The sequence below is a fragment of the Rhineura floridana genome, chromosome 10 (genome assembly GCF_030035675.1).
Source record: "Rhineura floridana isolate rRhiFlo1 chromosome 10, rRhiFlo1.hap2, whole genome shotgun sequence".
Lineage (NCBI taxonomy): Eukaryota > Metazoa > Chordata > Lepidosauria > Squamata > Rhineuridae > Rhineura > Rhineura floridana.
This window is the reverse complement of record NC_084489.1, coordinates 45,847,045-45,871,596: the sequence shown is the minus strand read 5'-3', so window position 1 is coordinate 45,871,596 and position 24,552 is coordinate 45,847,045. Positions and strand designations below refer to the sequence as shown.

Here is a 24,552-nt window from a genome sequence, read left to right as displayed (position 1 = left end):
TGGAAGCATTATGTAAAATGGGTTGACCCCCTAATCTAACAATACTATACTCATTCTGCTGCAACATCATAATTCTAAAAAGAATTTAAGTGACCTTAATAGTAGGAAGGGGAAGTGTGGTGTAGAAGTACAATTCCAGCTGAGAAGTAGACATAGGAATAAATCAATTCAGCTTAACATCAAACTACAGAGTTTACTACAAAGCAGGAAGAAAGAACTGTTAGAGAGCCTGGAGAATACAATCCTGTAAGAAAGTAATAGTCTCTAATGAAGAAAACTGGAACTGAAAAAAGGTACAGAAATAAATAGGGAATAAGATACTACAGTTGCAAAAATTCAGTACAAAAAAAATAATTGAAAAATATAGTTACTATTGCTAGCTTGCAATAATTAGAAAAAATAGTCTTCTAATTTTTGAGGTGTGTGAAAGTGGCTTTCAATTTATGCAGACTCCAGAATAGATTGTCAATGTAGCTTTGTCATTTGTTTGCTCTCCTATTGCTTCTCAAATGTAAATCCATTAGCATGAAAAGAAAAGTATTAATTTTGTTCATAAAATATTTTTGTTTGTAAATTAAAACACCCACACAAGGGCACTTTCTCATTTCTTACAATTGGTCCAACACTCCTTAACTATGCGTCTTCAAGATGGTGGTTTTTAAACAGCAAGTAGGGATTTTGATAAGGCGGATTTTCTGTATGTGTAACTTCATTATTTTAGAATTGTGATTATACAGCTGAAGAAATGTGATGACTAAAAAAAGTTATTCAGTTAATAAACAAAAATAATAATTTTTCTTTCTTTCTAAGAGATGCTGGCAGAAACTGGTGAACAAAATGCATAAAACATGATACAATCAGGGCAACCACTATTTCAGGATGCAATTTTTAGTTATTAGTACGACTGGATATTATTTTAACCATACTGGAAAGCCATTTCTGAGCCAAAATACCCATCCACAGCAGAAGGAAAAATTGTTTCCAGAGAATTTTACACATCAAAATAACTTAGCTTAAAATGTTGAGAGGATGATTTCATTCTTTTTTTTTTAAGGTTACATTCATTCATTCAGTGGTTGCTTAGCTTTATCAACATATGATCCGTATGTTTATTCAAGCAGTAATTTTTTAATAACCCAAGGAGAGAAGATATAGCCACAATTAAGAACATTTTAAAAGCTGAAGTAGTATATATATCAAATGGAGCAGAATTATGGGACTAAAGTTATCAATGCACATTTGGAATATGGCCAAAATGTCTTACACACAAAACTTCTGGCAATGAATAAGAGGTAAACCAGGTGTTACAACACATGCTGAATTAGATACTGTGAATGTGTCAACTCTTGCAGAGCTAAGGGCATTACAATATGGGATTCATATGTGAATAACCTACTTAGAGGAGGAGATGATATATATAAATCCTATTCTAGATAAACTAGGAAGAACAGTAACCATGCCAACTTCACAACAAAGAATAGTGGTTCAAACAAAATTAGAAAGCAGTTTTTAAAAACTTTTAGGTGAACAAACATGCATGAAGTATATGAAAATTGGTGTTATTCAGCAGATTTTCACCAAGTTTCATAGGAGGGTTTTATGTTTCTGTATATGTAAAATTTTGGATTTTCTAAAAATTAAGGATATAATTTCTGCTTCTGACAAAATTATTTTTACATGAAATATTAATTTGTGCTGGAGGACTGTTAATATAAATCTGCAGGAATTGGTTAATTCTCCCCAAATCTTCTCCCCTAAAAAAACCCAGACTTTAAGACTAGAGATAGATTTAAGTGTTCTGCTCTCATTGTGTAGCTGGAGGTATTGCTCCAACTTTAATAATACGACTTAGGAATCTTCAATTAATATGAAATTCTAAGGAAGGCAAATATGGAAGAAAAGATTCCAAAATGACTGAAAGAAAGATCAGCAAAGTCTCTTAATAAACACTAAGAAGAGAGTTTGCAGGCTGGTATTTATCATCATAAAAAAGTAAGCACTTCTACATTCAACATATATGGGGTGGGATTGCCAGTTCCTTCCCTGGCCTTTCTTAACCCCCCAAGCATATGCCAGGTACTCATTTTACCAACCACGGATGGATGGAAGGCTGAGTGAACCTCGACCCCTTTCACCGGAGATTCGACTTCCTCCTTCCGTTGGAATCAACTCCGGCCATGAGCAGAGCTTTGGCTGCGTTACCGCCGCTTACATATTTACATATTTATTACATTTAAATCCTCCTTTTCTCCCACTGAGATCAAGGAAGCCTGCACAGGGTTCCAAGGCAGATTCCCATCCAGGCACTGACCAGTCACAGATTTGCTTAGTTTCAGCAAGGTTGCTACATCCTGTCTTCAAGCCATACTTCAGACAAGCAAACACACCCGACAAACACACATTTTCCAATCCTCTGGATTGGCCACCTAAACTAATGCTTACAAAATGTAAGTGATTTTTCACATATTCCCAACTTTACAGCTAACACCCTTCTAGTTTTTATCATCACCCCATTATTTCCATTCTTCATTCAGATTGTCATGACAGAAAATAGCAAGTTTTTTGTATTAAAAATCCCTACACTCCCCTGAAGGGCTGACTTACTGCATCATAATACCAGTATCTGTTAGTTAATACCACAGACTTCACCTAACTTCAAAGCAAAGATGTTAAAGTTTCGCTTTCCATTACAAGACAGGTACATTTTTATTAATTCTTTGCTGAAATTGCTATGACTTCACTTGAGTATAAACCTCCAACAGCCATTGTTGAAAGCTGGGCTGTAATTGTTATGGGACATGCAATGTCTGAAGCACTAAAGTAACACTACCATAGCTTTTTAACAATTGACTAAAACCAAGTGTTGCATCATTAACGCTGAATTATAATACAACCATGCTGTGTTTTCGATGTGTGCTATATTAAGCAATGGTACAAAAAGGCTGTAATTTATAGAACCCTAATTTACTCAAAACTCACAAAGAGCAAGAACAGCCTGACAGTAACTGCTGGCTCTAAGTTAGCCGTAAGTGTCTTGCATCATAATGTAAAGTCTGTTTGTTTTTTACTGGAAATGGAAATATAGTTGCTTTTACATTTAAACAGCCTGTCAAAAAGGGGAGACTCTACATTTGTAAAACAGATTTGAAAATGCTTGAGGGAAGATAAGTAAACTAGCAAAAACCATCCCTTTCTTAACTGATTTCTTAAGGAAAAATTTCCATTTACATCTGGTTTAGTCTAAAGATTGCTGGTTTGATGAGAAGTGATTTGATGCCATTACCTACATTGCTACTGCTGATTTTCTGCAAGAGATTAATTGAAGGTTAGATGTGTTTTATCATCCTGTAGATGTGTTTTAGCATCTTATCATAGTGTTGTAAGTTTTTTTTTTAAAAAAAACTATAGTTGATTAGTAGTAATGCAATACTGCAATTTGAAACACCAGTAAAATACAAAAGAAATGGTCTGTTCAATTTACAGCCTTTCACCACAGTATACTGCAGCTGGAAATATTTCACCATCACACTGGTATGCAAAGGGGGGAAAAAGTTTAGCGAGCCCTGCAATCCTTCAGCTTAGTTCCGGAAATTTTACAGTGCCCAGATTCCACTGGAAAGTATTTGGTCACTCATATGCTGCCTTGGACAGAAACGTGTCTCCTGGAATAGAAATCACACTAAAACTGCCAGCATCCTTGCGCAGACAGGCTTTGAGAATATATATTAGGCAAGACCTCTGCCAAATCACTTACATCTCAGGCCAACAGTACCTTTCAAATAGACTTTGAATGCCAGCCGCCAAGCAAAAATTCATTATACCATGAATAGTTAAAATATTATTTTAGCTTCTACATCTGCAGTTTTAAGGTTATACAGTAGCAAGTCATTTGCACTCTGCATTATACCTGTCCACAGGTTTAGGCACAGTGGCCAACCACAATATTCACACTTCTCACTGGTAGCTTAACAATCTTCTTTTCTTTGCTTAAAATAGATGGCTTTACTGAATGCAAGAATTTCCAAAATGTTATTTTACTAATCCATACAAAACCACTACAGCTGTTTTAATGGGTCCACATCATAGGAAAAACACCATAATAAATGTTTAAAATAACCCAGTATGCCTGGCCATACTGCAATGTCTAATAAGCAGCTAACAAGTTTAGATATTTTTTAAAATAAACTTATCCAGATTGAATTAACTGGTATTGTTTTGCATATATTCACATACAATGTAAAAAAGTACTGCTGGATTCCTTATATGATAAATTCTCATAATATCCAGCAGAAATCCTAAAATACATATGAAAAAGATGTCTAGGTAATAATGCATCTGTATTAGAATGTTACTGCCATGGTGAGTCCATATCTGAGGGAGTGAGAATGCACACTATTTTTATTAAATTTCTGTTGGTATGCACTGGGAAAAAATTATAGTATATCACACCTTTTACTTTGTAGCACTATTAGGCAATTAATTATTTACTCTTTATTTACTAAGGGTTGAGGCATCCAATATATTTTCATTCGATTTGATTGACTATGAAGAAGCTCTTGTGGTTTCATGTAAATTCAGGAACTGAAAGGGGAAATCTCTAAGGTGCACTCAATTATAATTTATTCTGCCCAAATGCACTTCTTTTAAAAGCTTTATCAGTTGTTTGTAAAACAAAACAACGCTCTATGTTCTCTACATGACCTGTTACAAAGTAATTCCTGGAAGAGGTATCCTCTATTTGTTCCTGAACTGGTACACTCAATATTTTTCTCTCTTGCAAACCGTTCAACATAGTTCAGATCAACGTAGGTTGAAAATAATCTGAACAAAACTGCTACTAAGCCTTTGAGGCTGCTTTCACACTGCACTTTATTCCATTATTCTGATGATTTCTTACCTGGTAATTTGCACATTATATTTGGTCTTTCACATGACACACAAGCTAGCTCCAGAATTCTAGTGGAATGTAGTGGACGTTTAGTGCTAATTTCCATCATAAATGATACCAGAAATAATCCGTTAGCAAGGCTGGGAACCCAGAAGATTGCAGGAGTTTTTCGCTAGCTGCAGCCGCTCACATGACAGGCATCCCAGCATGCAGTGCATTCCCACCCTTTAGTCGCATGGGTTTTTTTTTTTTGCCTGACAAACGTTGTACCGGTATTCCTGCATCGGCGCAGATAGCAGCACATTTCCACACACACCCCTGTCTTGATACAACTAAAACAATTTAAGAAGTCAGATCCTAAAGGGAGAGGGCTTGCATGGTGGCAGGATGAGATCTTAGACCTCCTACACAGTGGGGAACAGTGCTCATGGGTGAGGGACGAAAACAAGCAGTGTGAAAGACAGTTGCGCGAAATGCCAGTATATCAGCTGAAAAAGCTGCTGTTCCTTAATGCAACAGGTACTGCAGTGTGAAAGGGATTTTAGAAATTGGGACAGAATTGCTTTTTGATCCGTTAAACTAACACATCAGCCCCATGTGTGAAAGCAGCCTGAGTCACACACAGCATCAAGCATATTTACAATAGTTTGAATATTAGCTTGATTTTTTAATATTTTCATCTTATGAATAAAAGCTGTTAACGAGCACATCTGGTATTTCTTTTGTTGCTTATCTGATTCCTTTACAGTACGTTTGCCCTTGTGCCAAAACATCAGGGATGATGGGAGCTATAGTCTAGCGATATCTGGAGAGCCACAGGTTAGCCACCCTTGCTCTACCTGAATTGTGACAGACTGCAATTTTGCACTCCATTGCTATTTAACTGCATGATGAAGTGGGCTATAGTCCCCAAAAGCTTATATTATAATAAATAATAATAATAATAAAGCTGTTACGTTTTTAAGGTGCCACAAGTCTCTGTTTTTGCGGCAGCTAAGATACCTATCTGTCAGAAAATGGCTTTTCTTTGGAACTGGTAACAGAGCTTACCTGTGATGGCTTTGAACAGCTTTGCTGTCAAATGTGGCACTACTTATAGCAGAAGCTTTCAGAGACTGGAGACACAAGAATTTGAGCTGAGAAAAAGTATGTTAGGGATCAAGTATGAAAGGGACTGAAAATAAAACTGTCAATAACATAATGACATTATACAAATCTATGGTGTGACTGCACTTGGAATACTGCATACAGTTCTGATAACTTTACCTCAAAAAAGGTATTGTAGAGCTGGAACAGATTCAGAAAAGGGGGGCTGAAGCAACTCCCCTATGAAGAAAGGTTACAACATGTGGGGCTTTTTATTTTGGAAAAACATTAAGTGCTAAGGCATCAAGGGGGTATATAAAAATGGTGTGTAAAATTATGCATGATTTGGAGAAGAAAGTGGAGAAAAGTTTCTCTTTCATAATACTAGAACCCGGGGCCATCTAATGAAGCTGGATACTTCAGGACAGGCAAACGGTAGTACTTTTTACATAGTGCTTAGTAAACTATTGAATTCACTGCTGTAAGATATAGTGATGGCCTCCAACTTGGATGGTGTTAAAAGGGATTTAGACAAATGGAGGGGGGGATAATTTATGCAGGATAAAGCTATCAGTGCTTACTGATCTTGATGGCTATACATTACCTCCAGTATCACAAGCAGTATGCATCTGAACACAAGCTGCTGAGGACACAAGTAGAGAGAGCTATTGTGCTTACGCCCTGCTTGGGAGTTCCCACAGGCATTTGGTTGACCCCTTTGAGAACAAGATGCTGGACTAGATAAGCTTTTGGTTTGATCCAGCAGAGCTCTTCTTTATATGTTTAATCCTCAAAGCAACTACATATTGTGTCAAAAGCCTTAGGGTTAGGATTTAGCATTACGTTAGTAAGCAGTGAGCATCTGTACTATTTTGAGAAGGCTAAGTTGTGAACAAGTCAGGTTTTTTAATGAATTACCTAATAAAATGGACTTGGTTTATTTTATTCTGATCTAGCTTTAACGACCCACTTATACTCTTACATCCTTCTTCCCCCACCCCTTAACTTAACAGTGATTAAAAATGTATTCGGACACTAATCTCTTCCAACAGCCAGATTTGGGTTCTTCATTAGCAATAAGAAGGGATGTTTTTGCTGGGGGGGGGGGAGGAAGTAACCAGTTCTCCCTGTTATTTATATAAAAGGGCAATCTCTATTTTTCCTATCCAATATATCTATCAACCCTTCCCACATATTACAACTAAAGCATACTGACAGTCTGGTTTATATAGCAGTATGAGCTTTTCAAGCTTTGTGTCATTTGAATATTAGGCCCAAGATTAAATCATAAGAGAGATGTCATACCTGGCAAATTACAGTATGTGAACAGTTACATGTGCAAAATGATATTACACTTGATGGCAGTAATAGCACATGCTGGAGGCTATTAATAGCTTTTACAAGCCTCACAAATGATGAATCTCTTAAGTCAAGAAATAACATGATGAAGAACAGGCATAAGTTATTTATTTCATGGGGTCTGTTTGCATAAAGAAAGGTTGCATACCACAATTTACACTTTGGATCGATTTAAAAGAAGGGAGTAATACATTTTTTGTGTTTAGGTATGATGGTCTGAAAAAGGTCTCAAAAACTATTGGAATGTTGCTTTAATGCTTCTTGTAAGTAGTGCTAGCAAAAAAAATAAAAAAGTTTGAGGGACCAAAGTTAAAAGAAAGTTTCAAACCAATATATTTCCATATGTTTTAACAGGAAAAAGAATGTGTTGCAAAGTGGAAAGAGGGAAAAAATCAGATCATGTAATGAAATTAAAGCAAAACATTCATATTCAGGTCCTGACTGTTTCGACAAAAGCATTTTACACTTTAAAATCACAAACATTTTGTTGTAATGAACCCATGGGATCTGATCAAGATTCATTTCAGTACCCTCTATGGTCTAGTTCACATCTGATGTGGTAAAGCCATCACAAGGTGATTTTGCCTTATTAATTTCACAGTGTGAATATTGTCATCCAAGCATCCCCATGTGGTGATAGGTGGTACTTTCTACACCTTGATATCCGACAGGATGACTGAAATGGTAGATTCTAGATGTCATTCATATGGAGAGGCACCCGTAATAGTAACCATATGAAACTGATGAGGTAAAATAATTTCATAATTACTTTACCAGATCAAAAGTAAACATAGGAATTGGACTTAAATCCCATCTCTTCCAGAGTATGAGTGTAAGTCAAGAAGATGGAATGCTATGAGATTACAGTAATACAGTTAACAAAGTAAATGCATTCCTGGACATTACTTCTTTTACAGAAACCTTGGTACCGGAAGTAGGAATAACATGGAAAGAATAGGGATAGGTTCCTATACCCGCTCATAGATGGTGGGGACAGCTTCAACCGGGGCTTTAAAAAGTTCCTCCCTGGCACCCATCCACTCCCCCTCCTTCCCCTCCTCTGAATTGTATTGGATCCTTCCTTCCCCAGTCCTGGAAGAAAGCAAGAGATCTCTTTAATGCAAAGCAAGCACACAGGTTTGTCAGTTTCACCCTAGCAAAGGCACAGGTGAGAGCCAGTGTGGTGTAGTGGTTAAGGTGTCGGACTAGGACCTGGGAGACCAGGGTTCGAATTCCCACACAGCTATGAAGCTCACTGGGTGACCTTGGGCCAGTCACTGCCTCTCAGCCTCAGAGGGAGGCAATGGTAAACCCCCTCTGAATACCGCTTACCATGAAAACCCTATTTGTAGGGTCACCACAAGTCGGGATCGACTTGAAGGCAGTCCATCATCATCAAAGGCACAGGCTTATCAGTTTACTGATAGCAAAGCAAAGACACAGACTGGTCAGTTTCCCTTGAAAGCAAAATTGCAGGCTTGAAAGTTTATCCATAACAAATCAATGACATAGGGTAGTCAGTTTCACCTTAAAGCAAAGGAACAAGCTTGAAAGTTTATCCATGGGAAAGCAATGATGCAGGCTGGTCAGTTTCACCTTAAAGCAAAGGCACAGGCTTGAAAGCTTATCCATAGCAAAGCAAAGCTTGTCAGTTTCACCTTTTAAAAAAGCCTTCATTAAAAGGAGCTTCCTTCCTGGAGGATTTGTTAACTTAGGTATTACTGTAGTTCTAATAGGAACATGTGAAGGAATGCCTGATCCTACTGATAACACATAGCTGAGGGCAAACAGAGAAAGTTGGGTGAGGATAATCACTGAGACACCAGAAACTATACTGACCCTTAGAATCACCAGATCTCTTCTGATCTCTGCAATGCTTCTTCTGGCCATCTGCACTCTTCCTACTATAGTATAGAAGAGGCTACCAGCTCTCTCCTCGAAGCCTCCACAGTTGTAGAGTAAGGTGTCTTGTTTCACTGCTAGAGTGCCTGGATCAAGATCTCTGGTACATGATACAGCCAACATCATGCTGGGTGCCTATGGCTCTTGCCAGTACTAGTCCAGGATACTGTGTTGAAAGGATGATACTCAGGACACCAACACCAAAACTGTTATCATGATATAGTGCAGCAGTTATTTCATCACTTCCTAAAATATTTATCCAGCAGTGCAGAGGTTCCTACAATCAAGCTGTAAAGAGTCCTGCATTCTCCTTTATTCCATTTGAACCTGATAATTGCAGCTATTACAGCTAGTCCCTATACTGTATTGTACTACTGCAAACTGCATACATTTGAAATAATCACGTATCCTTCCCCTTGTCTACCCATGCCTCCTTCATTCCCCACCCCAGTTGCTTACCTGTGTCTATTTTAGAGTATAAGCTTCTTGGGTGGGAAACCTGTCATACCAGTTCTTTGCAAGGCACTATGGAAGCAGGTAGTGCTATACTCAATGAAGAGAAGACAATAATGCTGGGAAAAACAGAAGGGAGTAGAAAAAGAGGAAGGCCAAACAAGAGATGGATTGATTTCATAAAGGAAGCCACAGACTTGAACCTACAAGATCTGAACAGGGTGGTTCATGACAGATGCTCTTGGAGGTCACTGATTCATAGGGTCGCCATAAGTCATAATCGACTTGAAGGCACATAACAACAACAATACTCAATGACTGAATGATCCACCTACAACTCCATGCTCCATTCAGAGAATGTTTTAGAGAACAGTATTATGGTCATCATTAAATAATAACTTACTCAGGGGAGAAGCAGCTTTCCAAATACAAAGCTGACCTGCTAGCTGTATTAAAATCTCATAATTTAAGTAGAATGCTAGAAACATGAAAATGTGACATAATTCAAAGGATACATTTTCATAATTTAAAAATGATGTATTGTTATCTACAGTTTGTATTGTCTCAATCTCTTACACAACAGCTTGCTTTACTGAATTTCTGCTTGTGTCCTGTTATCTATGCAGAGAGTATAAATCAGGGGTTGCCAACCTATTTGGACTCATGGGCACATTTGGAATTTTGAGAACGTGCTGTGGGCATCCTCCCCCAGTTGCTTCTCTGCTACCAACTCATGTGCGCACACACAGAGTTTTACTTTTCAACAGGGTCTGGGTAAAAGTTGGAACCAGCAGAATTAAAATTCTACTCTTGAATCTGCATGATTTTACACGGAGTCCTAAAAACACCCACCATTAAATTAAAGCTTATAATAGTGGACTGCAGAGAAAAAACAACAGATCAAGCACTTGCCAGCATCATAAATTCATTGATCCAAGACACATATCTTCATGAGGTGTATATAGGGCGACAACAAAACCACCACAAACCACAAAATGATTCATGGGACCAAAAGGACTAGCAACCTCTGATTAAGCTGCCCAAGTGCCATTTGTGCCATGTAGAGCTGGAAATGGTAAAAAATATCACTCTTCCATCTTTCTCCTTCAGTTCTAAGTACTTCTGAAAGGGGGGAAAGGTGACCACCTCACTACTTCATGATGAAGTGGTAATGAGCTGGGGGGGGAGGGCTCAGCAGCTTTGTGGGCACCAGGGGAAGTTCTCAACAGCACCACTTGCATAGGCACCACACTGGCAGGCCAGGGCATAAATAATTAATTCAGACCATGAGTGTACATTTGTATGTAAAAGTATCCTATCTTATCCTCCATAAAAGAAATATCCCATCCTTAGAAGGAAAAATTCCAATTAAGAACTATTGTCTTTTCTGTACTGGATGTCACAACGAATCCCACCTCTGCTAGCCTTCCAGAATGAATGCAAGACTTTTGTAGTTGTTACGATGGGCATTTGGTAAACACTAGGTTGTTTCAGTGCTTGTTTTGTAACATTTTATTTTTCGCTAGTAAGTAGAATACAAATTAAACAACAATAACAGAAGCTTAGTTCCATTTCATTCAGATAGAAGAAGGCTGCCAATGCAAAGATAAAGTTCTGGTTTTATAGAAGCAGCTGTGTCCTAACAAGCAGAATTTTTACTACTAGTTAAAAATATTATGAGAACATGCTAATTTTTCAGAACATGAAAGCACTACTTGCACAAAGTAAAGTACAGAAATAACTGTAATTTCCTTTTTCATTTTACTTAATGCAACCATATCAGAAGAAGCTAAAACAAATCAAGATGATCATCAGCAACGTGGCTTCTATGAATTCTCATTTATTTTTGGCAGAATCCAATACTGCATGAGTGGACTTCCACTCAAGCAATGGGACTTCACCTTTCACTCCTTCCTCCTACAGTCCTCAATGCACCCCCAAAATCTGCTATGGAGGGTCCCCCAACCCCCGGAGCAAATTTTGAGGGCTTGCAGAAGCTTATAGAGGGAGTGTATGGACAGTGTTGGATACAACCCTGTATATAAAAATGTTTAAAATATATAATTTAATGCTCACATCCTTGGACTGGTTAAGGATTAGTATCAGATTATTATATTTATTGAAGACTTTATTCTACACTTGTACACAAATGTATATCATCTCTTACTATTGCCTCTTGCTGTCAAATGGGAATGACATAAATATTGCCAGATGTTTCTTTTGCAGCAAGAACTGCAGAACTCATTTCCACATTCTTATAACCATCATACAGTCTCACAACCACAAATTTCCAACAAGCATTATGTTTACTTTCCTGTGATGAAACATTTTTAAGTCTCATCTTCAACAATATACTTGACAGTTTCAAATTTCACTTGTTTTAATGTCCTTCCAATAAGTATAAATACATACTGATTGTAATTAAGCCATGTAAAAATTCTTCCCTTGATTTTACCACCTGAAAATGCAGCTGTTGGCTGACACTATCAAAGGTTCACAATTCCAAACTCACGTGCAAATCTCATCAAGGGCAGACATTTCTAATTGATTCCAGAAGTTTCTCTTTTGCTCAGATCAGAGGGCAGGAGAAGAATAATGAGCAGCTTCCAAACAGTGGGCACTGAGCTTCAGGCATGGGGATTTTAAAAGCTCTAACTTGGCTGCCCTGCCAGAAATGCAGAGCAATTTTACGGTCAATTGGCCAGAGCATCTGGAACCATACATCATCATCTTTAGCTGCTGGTGGTGATGCCAGCTTGCGCACCAGCTAAGGCTAAAGTCAGCAATGACTCTGTCTCACCTAAGTGAAAATTAATTTCATACACCGAATGCAAGGTTCAACTATGATTTTTCCCCCCAAGGTACATTATTGCCCCCACAGCTCTTGTCTTGTCAAGACAGACCATCTTACTAGTCTACAATGGCAGGAGTTACTCTTTAGCAAAGTTAACACAGAAAATTAATATTATAAGCTCAACTTGAGTTTATTTAGATTGGACCGGTGGTCTCACCTGAAAGGTAGTTTTCCCAGCTATCATGCCATCAGGAGCACACAACCTAGTGTCCAAAAGCAGGAATCCATGGGAGTCAAGACTTCTGATGCTCCTTCCTTTCTGATCCCAGTCCATTCCAGATGGCTCATACCGAGGATCCACAATCAAGTTGGAAGAAAAATTAGTCAGAAGCAACAGCACAAATGACTAAAACCCCACTTGACTCCCAACTAAACAGGAATACAAACAGCCAGCCTTAGCCAAGGCGAGAAAAAACCAATTTCTGAACAATTTGGAACAATGCAACTTGAAAACAGATAAATGTACGCAGATCATATCTCCTGAAACAGGATAGGCAGCCCCTGCCCCATCAGGAAGGGCTCTGATGGCACGATACCTGGAAAAACCACCTTTTGGATGAGACCAACGGTCTGTTTTCCCCAGGTAGTATGCCATCAGGATAGATGTACCAAAGCAGTCCTAGTAGGGTGGGCCTAGGCTGCCTAAGAAGAGGACAGTATCTGTTGCAATACACACCTACTGAAGGAGGCATCTGCAGAAACATAATGATCTACTTTGTACTGCCTAATGAAAGAATTTGGAGTAGACCTAGCTGCTGCTCTACATATATCCACTATAGGCACCTCTAGTATGAAGAAAACTGGTATTGAGATTGTATGGGGAAGCGCTGCTTGTTCCAATAGTCTTGAGATGGACAAAAGTCCCAGCCCTTACCACCAGACTGTGGGGCCCGAAAGGATTGCTGAAAGGACTGGTAGGGGTAAGAGGAAGACCTGTGAGTGGCTTAACAGTCCTTTCTCTTAGTTGTCGACAACATAGGCTTGCTCTTATCCTTAGGATCCACTAGCACAGCCTCGAGGGCTTCATCTCCGAAGAGCATGGACCCAGAATAAGGAGTTGTGGAAAGGTTAATCCAAGCTGTGTTGTTGGCATCCAGTGGTGTAGTCAAGAGTGTATGATGAGCCACCACTCCAGTGGGCATTGCTCTGGCCGTGAACTGTGTGGCATAAAGTGTCACATCTGCCACGAACGCAGTGGCCTTGTGTAGCTTGACTAAAGTCTTACAGAGGCAAACTGGATTGGGCTGAGGATCCTCCAGTAGTTCATCCAACCACATCATGGAGGCTCTGGTAATCAAGGAGGCAGTGCAGGATGCCTGGATTGCATATGTGGTGTGGCATTACGGGTCTTCTTGAGGGCAAAATCCAGCCTGTGTTCAGGAGTATCCCTGAATTGAGAGTTCCCCACTTTAGGGAGAAGAGATTTGGAGACAAAACTCAAAATGGCCCTGTTCACAGCAGGAACTTTCAGGAAATCCATGAAGTCTGGAGGTAAAGAGTAAAATTTGTTGGCAAAAGCCTTCACACGACGAGTCTGTAGAGGATGGTGCCATTCTTCAAGAACTAGTTTGTCCAGGGCGTCCAGAACTGGAAAGGTGAGGACAGTAGGCTTGGCGACCTTTAGCACCCTAGTGTTCTTGACAGGAGCAGGCAATGGGTTGGGTTCTGAATTTTCCAGCCCCAATGTGGTAAGAGCCTTAAGGAATAGAGCATGATAATATCGATGTGATAGGTCCTCTTCCCTATCCAACTCACCACTCCACTTGGCTTCCACATCAGCAGGAGCGATGAATGGATCCAGTGGATCAGTGGGATGTTGGATTCTGCCCTGAAGAATGTTGAAGGGATTAGGAGATGATGACCATTGTCGCTCAGATGGAGATAGAGTATGAGCTTGGGGCACAGGAGAAAGCCTCTGAAGTTCAGTGGAAAGAGACCCCAGCAGAGCATCTCTAAATTGAGAAAGAAAGGCCTGATTCAGGAGAAGTTCCTGCAGGGGAATATAAGGTGACAGAGGGTCCAGAGATGCTTGTGGATCAGGAGACTGCTGAAGATGAGTAGTTGGCTGGGTTTGAGAACACTCATGAACCTCAGCTGACTGGAGGCGCTGGCTGTATGCTGAACCTTGGAGACCAATTGGCAGGGTAGAAGTGCAGGAGCCTTCCCAGAAGGTTGGTCTGGAAACCGTTCAAATTCCTCATCAGAGGAGTCCATGGGTGATTGAAAAAATGCCTCTAGCCTGTGTGGCTGCTCCTGCATCATAGCCTCCAATGAGTCACCTTGGGAGGTAGGGGCACTGACATAGCGACCCCACCATGAAGCCTTCTGCTTGGCCAAGAGGAACGACTTCTTTGTACATTTGAGGCTTTGAAAGACTTGGAGGCTTTGTGCATATGTGCCTTGGATGAGTCCAAGGCCAGAGAGGTTGATGGGATGGCTGGCTGTTGAGATGGCTGCTGCTGCTGAGATGGTTGCTTCTTCTTCTTAGAGTGCTGCTGCTCAGTTGTAATGTCCATAAGAGCAGCATGAGATGACCCAGCCATGTCAATGAGCTTCCGCCGGGCCTTGAAGACCTGGCTCTTCAGGCAGGCTTTTGGAGTGGGTTAGGTTTTACTTACTGTTGATTTTAATGTTCTAATGTAATTATATGCTTTTATTATGTACGTCGCCCAGAGTGGCTGAACAACCAACCAGATGGGTGACTAATAAATTTAATAAATAAAATAAAATAAATAAATAGAAGGGAGTGGTAATAGGCATTAGTTGGATAGACTTCTGGTAAATCAATACACACAGAGATAAAGGGGTGCAGTGGATTAGCAAGGCCAACAAGAACCACACACAGTAGAGGGGAGCGGTTGAGCTCTAAATGCAGCCAAGGAAACAAAAGAGAAAAAAACTTTAACTGTGTCCAGCAGGAGGTCTGGAGTGCAAATGCAGACCAAAAAGGCAGCAAAACAGAACCTAGTAAAAAAAATAAAAAATAAATTCTGGCCTTGTCAAAGGTGGAAAGGAAGAAAGGAAGGAGGCACAGAGGGCCAAGTCTAGGTACAGGACAGCCAGAGGACCAAATCTCTCTCTCTCTCTCTCTCTCTCTAAATGGATGAGAGGCAAGGAGGGCAAAGGAACAATAAAACAACAAAGGGAGCTGATTACAAACTGATTAAGACTTGCAAACTGATTAGTTCCACCAAATATATATACTTTTTAAAAAAAAGAACGAGAGGTAAGACAGCAAAGACCTAGTCTGATTATAAACTGAATGAGAGGCAGAGGACAAAGACCAATGGGAATGATTATGAACCGATTAGGCTGGCAAATGGATTAAAACTTGCAATGGTGGGAAATGAGCAAAAACAAAATGGCGGTCAGGAGAAAAGAGACTGATAGGAAGCCAAAATGGCGGTTGAAGGAAGGACTGCAAGGACTTGACCAGAGGAGCAGCTGTGAGCTCTGGAGGGATTAGTGGCTGCAGGGGTTGCCAAGCTGCTGGCTACAATGGCAGTCTGAGATCCCTGGACAAGGACTGTGATAAAAAAAGATTGTGAAAAAAGACCACGATTGGACACAGGCTGCAATCAGCAGTGTGTGGGTGGGGAAACAGCGATCAGGCAGTGGAGGGACAGAGAAGCCATGGCCTCCAGACAACTGGAGGGGGAGAGGGAGAAAATGCAAGAAGAGAGAAAGCCCCAGTCTGCAAGACTGAGGCTAGCCGTAACAAAGAAGGGTTTTTAAAAAGAAAAAAAAGAAAAGAAATGAGAACAAAAACAAGGTATCAAAAGGAATAAGGAAGATCAGAGACTCACAAAACGCACAATACAGGAACAGACTCACAAAGAGCTAAGGCAGAAGAATCCAACCTAGGACAAAGGCAGGGATGGACTGGGATCAGACAGGAAGGACAGTGAGAAGTCTTGACTTCCATGCATTCCTGCCTTTGGACACTAGGTGGCACTAATACTCTCCTGATGGCATGCTACCTGGGGAAAACTAGGTGTACTGACAAGAGTTTATATCATGAATCTTCACGGGAGTTTCCTCCCATCACTTCCTCCCTCTAATTTCCTTTTGGATTATACAGCATAGAGGGTAGGCTTAGCTATGGAGAGGCTTGCAGTTCTTACACTTGACAGGAGGACACAGCTGCACATCCCAGCCAATGCCCATGGTATGAAAGTCTTTCCTACTATACAGATGAACAAGACTGTAGAATATGTACAGATGGTACTATTTCTGAGATATGAAATAGTATAGTAGATCCATTATTGTCTAAAGTACAGGTTCACCTTTCCTGTCTTACACATGGTGTCTTGTCAAACAGATTTTTGAAGCTATATTATGCAAACCTGCAAAACCAATTTGTCCCATTATGATAGGCTGAAGAAGAAGAACATGAACCATGATAATCTATGGCTGTATTACACTGCCTTCATATCTCAGAAGTCATGTTATCTGTACACCATTTGAGTGGTTACTATAAAAGCCAAAGAAAAATACAACTGTTGTATTCTAGAAAAAAATCAAGTTGTGACAAACAATTTCCTGGCAGTGGAGACCTTCAACCTGAATATAGAGGAAAACATGTCATGATGCATCATCCAAAAGCAGATTTCAGGGCACTATACATATGATATTAAAGTCTACAAAATACAATATAAAACATAACAATACAATATAATTGAGAATAATAAAGCTATTTAAGCAAATGAAAAATGCCATAATTTAAAATGCCTGAACAAAATGGTTTTAATCTGGCATTATGAAAAATACAGTGATGCCAGCCATACCTCTTTTGGGAGGAGGGCATTCAATAGTTGAGGTTCCGCCACAGAGAAGGCTCTCTTTATAGTACATGTTCAGTCCCTCCTCCTCAAGATGGAACATGAAGATGGAGAAGTGTTAAATTGCCTAGTTATGCAAGATTAGTAAAATGGACCCTATACATACACACACTCAAAGACGCAATGGGCAATATCTAAGCCATACTCAGAGTAGACACACTGAAATCAGTGGATGAGTTATTTCAGTCCATTGTTTCAATTGGTGTACTCTAAGTATGATATATTACCCAATGTGTTAAGTGAGAAAATTAAAAGTCAGTTGAGCTTTCGAATGAAAGTGAGCTAGTGTGAAATAATGATTAGAAAGTTAGACTAGGCCTTGGGAGAATCAAGTTCAAATATCCACTTCCAGCCTAACTTACTTCTCAGGGTTGTTGTGAGAATAAAATGGAGTGGGGGCAGGAGGGAGAGAACCAAGTACACCAATTTGAGTTCCTTGGAGAAAATGTAATGTGTAATTAAGATTGAATTATCCGAGTGTTCATGTGCATTTATTTACTTATTACACTTTTAGGCTGTCCTTCATTGCATGGAATCCCACAGTGGTGTACAACTTAACCAAATTAACAAAAACCCTATATGTAATGCAGCTGTAAAGAAAAAGCCAGTTTGCTCCCCTTCAGTCACTTTAAGAAATCCCGTCTGTGCACGGAAGCTCTCCATGTCATGATGTCATGATTGAGGAGAGATTAAGTCATGTCTAGGAATGCAAAAATGCTTCATTTTCTGTTCTGTCCTGTATCATATGCAGCACTGTTTCCATTCTGCAGCAGTTTGTCTTCCACCCAAAACTATGTTATTTCTGTTGCTATCTATTGTGATGAAATTATGTAATTTATGTGATTAATTATGTAAATAACATTGTCAATGTGCTATTCCATTCATTTCAAAGCAAAGGAAATGCAATACAAATAGGGAGAAAAAAGCAATTATGTATCATTTGCAGACTGAAAGCAACAACAGCAAATACCATTCATATTCATTGAATTCATTTCCATTCTGCACAAGACAATTAAATAAACATTGGTAATTTCTGCTCCTGTTTCCATTTTTGTTGGAATTTTCTGACATCCCTAGCCATGTCCGAAGTATCCCCCTGAAAATATGCTAGGGGACTATTTCCTCCCCTCTGTCAAAAAGGAAGGAGATGTTTCCTCAAGCATACTTGAGGAATAGTTTGAGGAAAGTTATTTCCATGAATGAAACCAGCCTTTCCTAACCTAGTACCTTCCAGACGTTTGGGACTTCAGCTCCCATCATTTATACAAATGATAAATTCATATTTGCATGTGCCACATTATATCACACTATGTTAGAGAAAGACTTCAGTGTCATGTTCAGGACTGTAAAGGAACAAGTCCCCAAGCTCAGCTCAAAATATAAGGGACTCTGGAGAAAACTATCCAGAATGTTTCAAGTGTATCAACAACACTAATCTCTGTTAAATAAGAGTTTATTTTCTTTAAGACACATGAACATTATTAAAGCTCTTCCAACTATGAAAAAAGTACATCATTCTTGTGACCAACTATGAGAAAAAAATACATACACAGAGAGAAAAAATATTATTTATAAATATAAGTCTGATAGTATATCTATGTTTATGTTTTTAAAAGTAAGTCACTTGGAGACCTTGGTAACAAGCGACTAATAAATCTAAACAACTACACATCTGGTTCACAATGCTCACTACACTCTGCTATGTTTGCAAAGCATTTTAATACTCCAAACTAAGCTCCTCATATATATAATTTATTCTTAAAAGAAACATATGTACTCTATGATAAATTAAGTTGCCTTACCTCATATGTGATTGACAGAAGCGCAACGTAACTTTTGACGCAACCAAGTTTGTGCAGAGTAAGAAAAGCAGAGCAGTGGGCTATTTCCAAGATAGGAGCTTCAGGTCTAAAAATAATTAACTGAAATTAGTTAGGCATGATACCTAGGAAAAGTGAGACAAACATTCCATTTTCAGTTCATCCGCTCAGGGTTTGATCGGCAGTTATCCTTACAGCATGAAAGAAGCACAATTACCTCTCTAAAACACCCTTTATTAGTAAACCCAAGCTACATTTCAATTTTAACTGCAATGCTCACAGTCCAAACACTTTAGAGCTCCAAAGGTACTATGGAAAATTTACAACAAAATGTTACAAAACTTGATTCTTTAAATGGGTACATTTACCAGCCCCTTCCCATTTTTTCTCCTCAGCGTCAGGTATTGAGAGATATGAAAATGGAAGATACATTTAGTTAGAGAAAAAAGTAAAAAAAGTTTTATTTTAGGAGAAAGAAGTCCACGGTCATTCTATTTTATTGAATAAAGTAAATAAAAAGCCAACTAAAAAGTTAATCAAGATTGTTTTGCTAGTGAAGGATAATCTAATGTTTATGGCAGAAACTTGGAAACACAAACAACAACAGACACACATTAAAGTATTAGGTGTGTATCTTCATACTTTGATGGTCCCTCTTCAGTGTACAGAAACTTCTCTTTTATTTGTAAATGGCCCTGCTTTGCTTCTAAACTGACTGGAATGGTGCCACAAATCTTGCTATCAGAGCAATAATTCCTAAAGGCAGTGTCCTTTGCCAAGTGAGATTACTGTCAATATGTGGCTACTCAGCCACAGTGCGTATATAGAAATTAAATCTGACCACATACTAAAGAATATCATCTATAAACAAGAACATCTGAAAAATCCCTAAGTGACCAAAATTCTGTGAAATGTTAGATACTAACTGGTTTATTGTGGTATGAATTTTTGTAGAAAGCTGTCTACAAGCACACCTCAGGCCAAAATCCAAAAGTAACCAATCCAATGTCATTATAGACTCTCAACATATATTGAGTTTTTTGCAGAAACTGGGGAACCAAATCATCATCTGCTTATTTTTTGATTAAGTGGCTGCCATGGTATGCAGCTCCTCCTGTTTGCCAGTGGTGCACTGTGGAATGCTCTCCCTCTAGAGGTCTGCCAGTTTTATTCATAAAACTAAGTATCTAAAAAACTAAGCCTCTAAGTATCTCTTAGACCTTCTTGTTTCAAGGCACCTAGAGTGTGATTTTCAATCTGTAGCTTTGACACTTGATTAGATTCTTATGCTGCTATCTGTTTTGATTTTTAAAAACTGTTGTATTATCATTTTACTATTTTCAGAGCTTGGAAAAGTGACTTTTTTGAACTACAGCTCCCATCAGCCCAATCCAGTGGCCATGCTGGCTGGGGCTGATGGGAGTTGTAGTTCAAAAAAGTCACTTTTCCAAGCTCTGATTATTTTTATGTTTTCAATTTTGTACACTGATTTTATTTAATTTTATTTCAGAAACGCATTATCATCTTTGCATGGCTCCAATGTCTTCTAAGCACCAACTTGAAACTTATAGACCTCTAAAATGCTCTCTTTATAACACTGCAAAGCCTGATGGCCCTTTGGATTTGCGCCTCCTGCTGGACCGAGAGATAGTCACTAGAACTTTCTTCAGGAGGATGTGCTGCCCCCTGCTTCCCAGACCAACTGGCAGATATGAAGCACTGCGACAATATGTAAAAACTGCAAAAACAGAGAACAAACAAACAATGGAAAAAACACAGGCAATGCCCCACAGGGAGCAAATCTGGCAATAAGGAATAGTAAGAGAACAGGACTTAGTCTCCCCTCTCAGAAAGACCCTGCTTACCACCCCCACATGCATGGTAGCAGCAGAAGCAGAAACCAGAAAAAACATCTAGCACTACACTAACAATTAAACCAAAAGAAACTTTCCAGGACTCTCATGAACAGAAGTTCACCAGGTAAGAAACTTCAATTTTCACTTGAGTATCCCAGAGGGCATTGCATACTTTTGGGTCACAGCAGAGCAGTGGCAAACTATGAAGGGTGGGCTAGTGAAACAACTAACCCAGTGCCTTCTGCAGCACCTTGAGACCAAAGGCAGCATCTGTTGAGGCCACAGAGTCAATTTTATAATTCTTGGTGAAGGAACGAACCAAAACCTAGGTTGCTCTTTACAAATGTCTGACATTAGAAAATTACCCTGAAGAGCAGCTGAAGTTGCTGCTTCCCTTAAAGAGTGAGCTGTCAACCCTTTTGGGTAGACTTGCCTATTGTGGAATATGTTTCTGCTATACACAGTCTGATCCACCTGTAAATAGTGGACTAAGAAACTCTGATACTCAAGGAATGATCCTGAAAAAATACGAATAAAGATGGGGACTTGCAGAACTCCTCTGTCTGGTCCAAATAGATACAGAGTGCCTGACCAATGTCCAGCCTATGTCAGCTAACTTCTCTGGCATGAACAGGTTTAGGGCAAAAAAAAAAGGCACCTCTTGTGACCTGAGGAACAAGGAATTTACTTTAGGAATAAAAGAAGGATCAGGATGCAGAACCACTTTGGGTGAAAAATGCACAAAGTAGAGTTAGAAGAGAGAGCCTCCAGCTAAGAAACTCTTCTAGCTGACGTGATCACCACCAGGAATATTGTTTTAAAGGTAAGTAACTGTAAAAAACAAGTGTTCATGAGTTTAAAGGGAGCTCCTATGAAGGAGGTTAACACCCAATTGACATTCCATGTTGGGGACCTATGCACCATGGGACACTTCAGCAAAGCCACCCCTTAAAGACACGGTTTGACATGGGGATGGGAAGCCAAGCAGCCCTGCCCCTGACAAAGATGTTGCTGAGGGCTGCCGCTTGATGTTTCAAAGTACTAAAGCTAAGGGCCTTGTCCATGCCAGCTGGGAGAAACCTAACACTTCACTCACCTCATTTGGGGATGGAGACTTGCTTCCTGCCTTGTAGCAGGCTAGAAAGACCTGCCAAATGGTAGAATATACCTTATTAGTAGACCCCTTCCTAGAAACCAGGATAATAGCCAGACTGACTCAGCCAGATCTGCTCAGCCTCCAGGATGTCAAATGGACTGGTCCTTGCATCAAAAGTTTGGCCAATATAGCAGTTGCTATTTCCTGTCCACATACAGTCCCATCAGATCCCCAAACCACAGCCTTCAAGGCCAATATGGGGCGATCAGAATCATCTCCACCGTTTCCTCTTTTGTTTATGCAGAATCTTCATAATCAAGGGAAGCAGCTGAAGAGTCCCTGATCCCATGTCAGTGTCAGAGCATGGGTCTCTCCAGTTCTTCCCTAGCTAACTCAAGAATGAGAGGGGAGGACAGGAAGGAAAGGCAAAAGAAAAGAAACAGTCCCCCACCTCAAATGAAGAAAGCTCTGGTCAGGAAAAGAAGCCTGACCAGACACCACCTCTCAGCTCTGAGTCAAAGCTGGTCTGGGAGGCAGGGTATAGTACTGCCTCAGGAAGAAAGTTCTAGTGATTCTCTCTCTCAGTTCCAGCAGGAGGTGCCAATCCAAATGTTTGCAATACCCTCCAGGATCCCCAGGTGAATCCTACTTTAACCAACATACCAGTATTATGATCCTGTTCTAACTAGTGAGTTTCCTAGGCCCGGTATATAATACATTATTCTACACCATAATTTGCTGCTGGCAACAAGCACTAATGTAGGGGTAGCTGGGACAGATGGGAGTTGGTCCAACAAAATCTGGATGGCACCACATTATTTACCCTTGCATTAATGCATTTTTAAAAAGAATTCTAATCGTCCATTATTGTCACATTTTCTCCATACAAGTGACAGTTGTATGACAGCAGCACAACCCTCTAGATGTCTCCATGACCATCAGTATATTTTAGAAGGGGTAGTGGTTAAAGTGTTGGACTACAACCTGGGAGACCAGGGTTCAAATCCCCACACAGTCATGAAACTCACTGGGTGACCTTGGGCCAGTCACTGCCTCTCAGCCTCAGAGGAAGTCAATGGTAAACCCCCTCTGAATATTGCTTACCATGAAAACCCTCTTCATAGGGTCACCATAAGTTGGAATCGACTTGAAGCCAGTACAACCAACCACCAACCAACCATGAAGACAGCATTTAATGTACACGGCATCATTTCAGCATTTGTCCTTTGTATGATTTCAATATTACATGAGAGAATTTTGGCAATCATGGGCTTGGATCCATGGTTTCCGTAAATGGAACTCCACTCACGGGGCTCTTCTGCTTGAAGAAAGAGGGTGAGAAGATGATTTTCACTGTTTCCTATTTCTTCCTGAAAAGCTGCTCCAAAAGGTTGGGGACACTTTGGAGTGCCACAGGGAGTGCAAGGCAAGGGGGGAATTGGCAAAAACTGCCTCCCCTCCAGCAGGAGCCTCTTTCTCTTCACAGACACAACACTCTGAATCCAATCCAAGAAGTTTTGTTTTTAACAGAAAGTGTACAAAAAAGAAATGCTCAGTTACCTTTGCTCCATAAGGAAACCAATGGAGGTTAGTGTCAGGATAATGTAGCCGATCCTCATGAGAATAGTTACCTGTGATAATGTCTGTTAAATCAACAAGCAGACAAATTACTCATTTAGGTTAACTCTCTGGAGGGATATTGAATTCTAAACTTACCAGTGAGGCAGCCTGAACTTTCTCTCTCAATTATATTACTTTGTTACTGTCTGCTTTGAGAGTAGCTTGATATTTTGAACCTTACAACTAAAAATCCACTGCAGATTCTCCATTCCACTTTAATGTCATTATGTTTCAAGGCTGAAGGTTACAAAAATGGGATATTTCACCCCAAAATCATTCTTCACACAATGTTAGCCTTGAAAATAACTCATTCACTGTTATTATTGTTTCCTCTCCTGAAATTATATGAACCTTCAGTGACCTGAACCAAAGAAGTAGACCTGTTTTCTAAATAAATACCATATCACATATCTGCTCTCCCCCCCCCAACTCTTAATAGCATTACATCTTTGTATTTTTCAATCCTGGCTCCCTAGAGAGCAGTGGCAACTGAAAACACTATTCTGTTAAATGGCAAGAAAAGAAAAGCAGGGAAAAGGGGGGGGAGTGAAGCAGTTTGATAAATTTATCATAATTTTAACATGATCTCACATCTATCCCCTTGCTTCTTAGCAATTCAATATATTATCCTGGATCAGGGGAGCATACAATTTCTATTTCAGTGGAACATTCAGTTAGATATATTCTGTTCAATTCTGACACAAGGATTCAGATCTTGAATTCTCAATGGAGACTAAGCAAATTGGGTAAGATGACAGGTTACTACATGTCTTAGGA

The 24,552-nt window shown here is 39.6% G+C and overlaps 1 protein-coding gene across 2 annotated transcripts in view; it reads right to left on the bottom strand.

Annotated features, from left to right (window-relative positions):
• The window catches only part of AGMO (alkylglycerol monooxygenase), a 260,877-nt gene that overhangs the window by 68,542 nt on the left and 167,783 nt on the right, over window positions 1–24,552 (bottom strand). For both annotated transcript variants that reach the window (XM_061587149.1, XM_061587148.1), the window contains 2 exons: window positions 23,716–23,798; window positions 19,186–19,291 (listed from right to left, as the gene is read on the bottom strand). In XM_061587149.1, coding sequence (XP_061443133.1) covers window positions 19,186–19,291; window positions 23,716–23,798 — 189 coding nt within the window. The remainder of the gene's footprint in view (window positions 1–19,185; window positions 19,292–23,715; window positions 23,799–24,552) is intronic.